The sequence below is a fragment of the Gastrolobium bilobum genome, unplaced genomic scaffold (genome assembly GCF_033153095.1).
Source record: "Gastrolobium bilobum isolate Gb01-03AN ecotype WA unplaced genomic scaffold, APGP_CSIRO_Gbil_v1 utg26319, whole genome shotgun sequence".
NCBI lineage: Eukaryota > Viridiplantae > Streptophyta > Magnoliopsida > Fabales > Fabaceae > Gastrolobium > Gastrolobium bilobum.
The window spans coordinates 46,699-50,368 of NW_026898644.1; the positions used below are offsets into that span (position 1 = coordinate 46,699).

The 3,670-nt window shown below is 36.0% G+C and overlaps 1 protein-coding gene across 1 annotated transcript; it reads left to right on the plus strand.

The window, feature by feature from the left end:
• Nucleotides 1-584: 584 nt before the first annotated feature.
• Nucleotides 585-1,904, plus strand: LOC133317980 (phospholipase A(1) DAD1, chloroplastic-like). Its single transcript, XM_061519902.1, has one exon. It carries the CDS (start codon nt 585-587, stop codon nt 1,902-1,904), a length of 1,320 nt encoding a protein of 439 aa, XP_061375886.1.
• The last annotated feature ends 1,766 nt before the right edge of the window (nt 1,905-3,670 follow it).

The following is a 3,670-nucleotide window of genomic DNA, read 5'->3' on the forward strand; positions in this document are numbered from 1 at the left end:
AAAATACATAGTTAAGAAAAATAACTTTAATATTAAAATTATATATATAGTTAAAAATGAGTTACAAAATATGTAAAATATAATTTTATCTTCAATAACATTAAACCCTAAAATGTTCTGCTATAATATGAAAAATAATAGTAGTTTTACGATTATTGGTAAAGGTTAAACACTTACCTCCTGTGGTCCCATGCAAAGAAGTCGTGACCGAGTTGCAGCAATGAAACACTTACCGCCTGTGTATATTCTTTGAGTACGTGAAAATTAACACCCTTGTTATTTAGGTCCCGCCACCCGCGTCAAAATCCTTTGAATTCAACCCTCTTTTCTATATTTCACTAATTTCCATCATTCACTTCACCAACAGTTCCGCAGCCGTTTTTCAGTTACCCATATATATCACTAAAATGTCACACTCGTTTTCTCTCTCTCTCTCTCTTCCTCCACCGTCCACTTTCCTCATATAAATGCCATTCAAATAACCCAAATAGCATCAGTTGTGTCAGATAACCCACAAGTTGAAGTCTTGAAGATATAATATCCCCATCACACACTCCCAATAAGCCAAAACCTGTCTCTATAAAATGAGGCTTGCAATTACAGTAACTCCTACTACACAACCACACACTTCCCTCACTATGTCCAAACCCAACCCAACTTTCCCACATGCCACCGACGCCCCCACAACTAGCTTGCCTTTCAACAAGTCTCACCTCTCTTGGGGTCGTCTCAACCGTGACTCCCGGCAATGCTACAACTCTCCCAAACTTGGTCACAAGTGGATGCAATACCAAGGAATCAACAACTGGGAAGGCTTGCTTGATCCTCTTGATGATAACCTACGCTCCGAAATCTTAAGATACGGCCAGTTTGTAGAAGCAGCTTATCGCTCTTTTGACTTTGACACCTCTTCTCCTTCTTATGCCACGTGTCGTTACTCCAAGCGCTCGCTCTTGACCCGATCTGGAATGAAAAGATCCGGATACCAAATAACCAAGAATTTGCGTGTCACATGTGGAGTTCAATTACCGAAGTGGGTTGACACCATATCTCAATTGTCACTTGTCCAATCCAGTTGGATTGGTTACGTGGCAGTTTGTCAAGACAAGGAGGAAATTGCACGACTTGGCCGGCGTGATATAGTGATTGCTCTTAGAGGAACAGCTACTTGGTTAGAGTGGTTGGAAAATTTTCGTGCAAATTTGACAAAATTACCATATGATATGACTGGGAGTAGTAGAAGTAGTAGTAGTAGGTGTGATTGTGAGAGCAACAATGGTCTAGGTTGTATGGTGCAAAATGGATTTTTGAGTCTCTATGTGTCCAAAACAACCAAATGTCCAAGTTTGCAAGAAATGGTGAGGGAGGAGATTGCAAGAGTGATCCAAACTTATGGTGATGAGCCACTCAGCTTAACAATAACTGGTCACAGCCTTGGAGCCGCACTCGCTATTCTCAGCGCGTACGACATAACCACCACCTTAAAAAATGCCCCCATGGTTACTGTCGTTTCCTTCGGTGGGCCCCGCGTGGGTAACGACATTTTCAGAAATCACTTAGAACAGAGTGGAACGAGGATATTAAGAGTTGTCAACTCCGATGATGTCATCACAAAAGTACCGGGGCTCGTGGTTAACTCTGATGACGTGGAATGCAATAAGGGTGTCCACGTTGGAAACCTACAGAACTGGTTCCGCAGGCGCATGGAAAACATGCAGTTGGTGTATGCTGACGTTGGACAGGAGCTGAGGTTAAGTAGTAGGGAATCACCGTACCTCACAAAAGGAAACGTTGCCACGTGTCATGATCTCAAGACGTATCTTCACTTGGTGAATGGTTTTGTAAGCTCTTCATGTCCTTACATGAGCAAAACGACACCGTCTCCCGCGGAAGCTTGGCTATGATTTAAAACAGAGAGAGCAGGAAACATCCTTACTAATTTAACTGTAGAGACTGTAAAAGTTAAGTGATCTGTGTTCTCACAAGATTCATCCAAATCTTAGCTTTGATTCTTTCAGTTTAATTCTTAAAATTGTTTTGGACTGAAGCTACGATCTGATTGCTTCTCTAATTGTACGTTTATATATACAAAAGACGTTAGCCTAATTAGAAAAGTGAGGGTAAAATTTTAAAGAGATTCATCTCGGAGAGTGTAAAGTTAACTTCAATGGGAACTTTGAAGCCTTACCTTGCAAGGTCTGAATTTACCTTCTCAGAAAATTCTTGCCACGAGCATTAATGGAGGAGGATTTTTGCCTATAAACTTTCATTGGAATACTTAAGTTATAATAAAGACTGCTTTTTAATTGGTCGAGGTCCCACTAACTTGGAGTGAGTTGTTAGACTTATTGAAAGGTATAAATGGATTAACTTACTGTTGTATAGCCTGCATTTAGTAGACCGAGAAAATGTAAATTTTGGGCATTAATCTTTGGAAAAAGTGTCTATTATTTCAAAGGACATAAAGTTGTGTCATTTTAAGTGAGCGAAAGAGATAAACCATGAAGAAAAGAGTGGGGAGAAAAAGTTTTAAAGATGTGAGTCCCACCTCTTTGTAAGAGTGAAAGAATGTAAGGTGTGTCACTTAAAATGACACACCTTTTTTCCTTAATCTTGATACAAAATCAAATAAAATAGGAGCATATTATACAATTATCATTAATAAGTAGAACTCTTAGTGTGTTATGTTATTTTTGTTAATTGCGATAGATAAAGTTTTCGTAAGAATGAAAAGGCTCATTTAATATTTAATTCCAGTTAGGTGGGTATTGCATAAATGGTAATGGGCCTGGGGGAGTCAACTGGCTTGTTTGTTATGAAAATCATAATTGCCTTCCAGAATGGGAGTGATTTGGAAATGACGGCGACGAAAGTGAGAAGGTCGTAATGATGATATAATGATATATAGTGCAGAGGTTAGAATGGGTTGTGTCAAAATAGACTTTGATATTAATAAATTAAATTTAAGTAAAATATGTTGAATTTCATATGGCCTACTAATTAAGGAAGGTTATATTTATAAATTTTTTGTTTACAAACTCTTACAAATTATACTATGTTTGACCGGTTATATTTTAATCAAGAGTGTATGATCGATCATACTTAGTGTAATTTGTAAAAAAAAAATTGTAAACGGATCATACCCCATTGATCAAATATAAGTTAAATTATATATCTAGTCTGCCTTTTATTTAAAAATCAAAATCTCTGGCCAAAATCTTTTAGTCTATTTAAATTTATTAGACCTTCGAGACTGAAGAAAAAATAAATAAAAATATTATTTTATTAATTAAAATTATTTAAGTAATTATTTTATTGTATTTTAATTATAAAAATTAATATGATATAGGTCAGATAGACTTGAAAATTAGACCTTGTAAAAGTAGGTATGTGACCTATTTTTTAAATGAGTTTTTTTTTTTTTATATCTAAACTTATTTTATTTTACTTAATATATTAGGTCAAATTTAATCTGTGACAAGCCCTTAATAGATCTTTTGACCAATTTACAACCCTAGTGCCAAGAGAAGGTAAGATGTGTATAAGACTGGAGCAAAACTCATCGAAAGTATTAAAATGAATTCTCATCAGTTTTGTTAGAACTGTATGAAATCTAGACCATGAAAATTATTATTATACAATGGAATATTAATAAAAAGTTTATATTAAC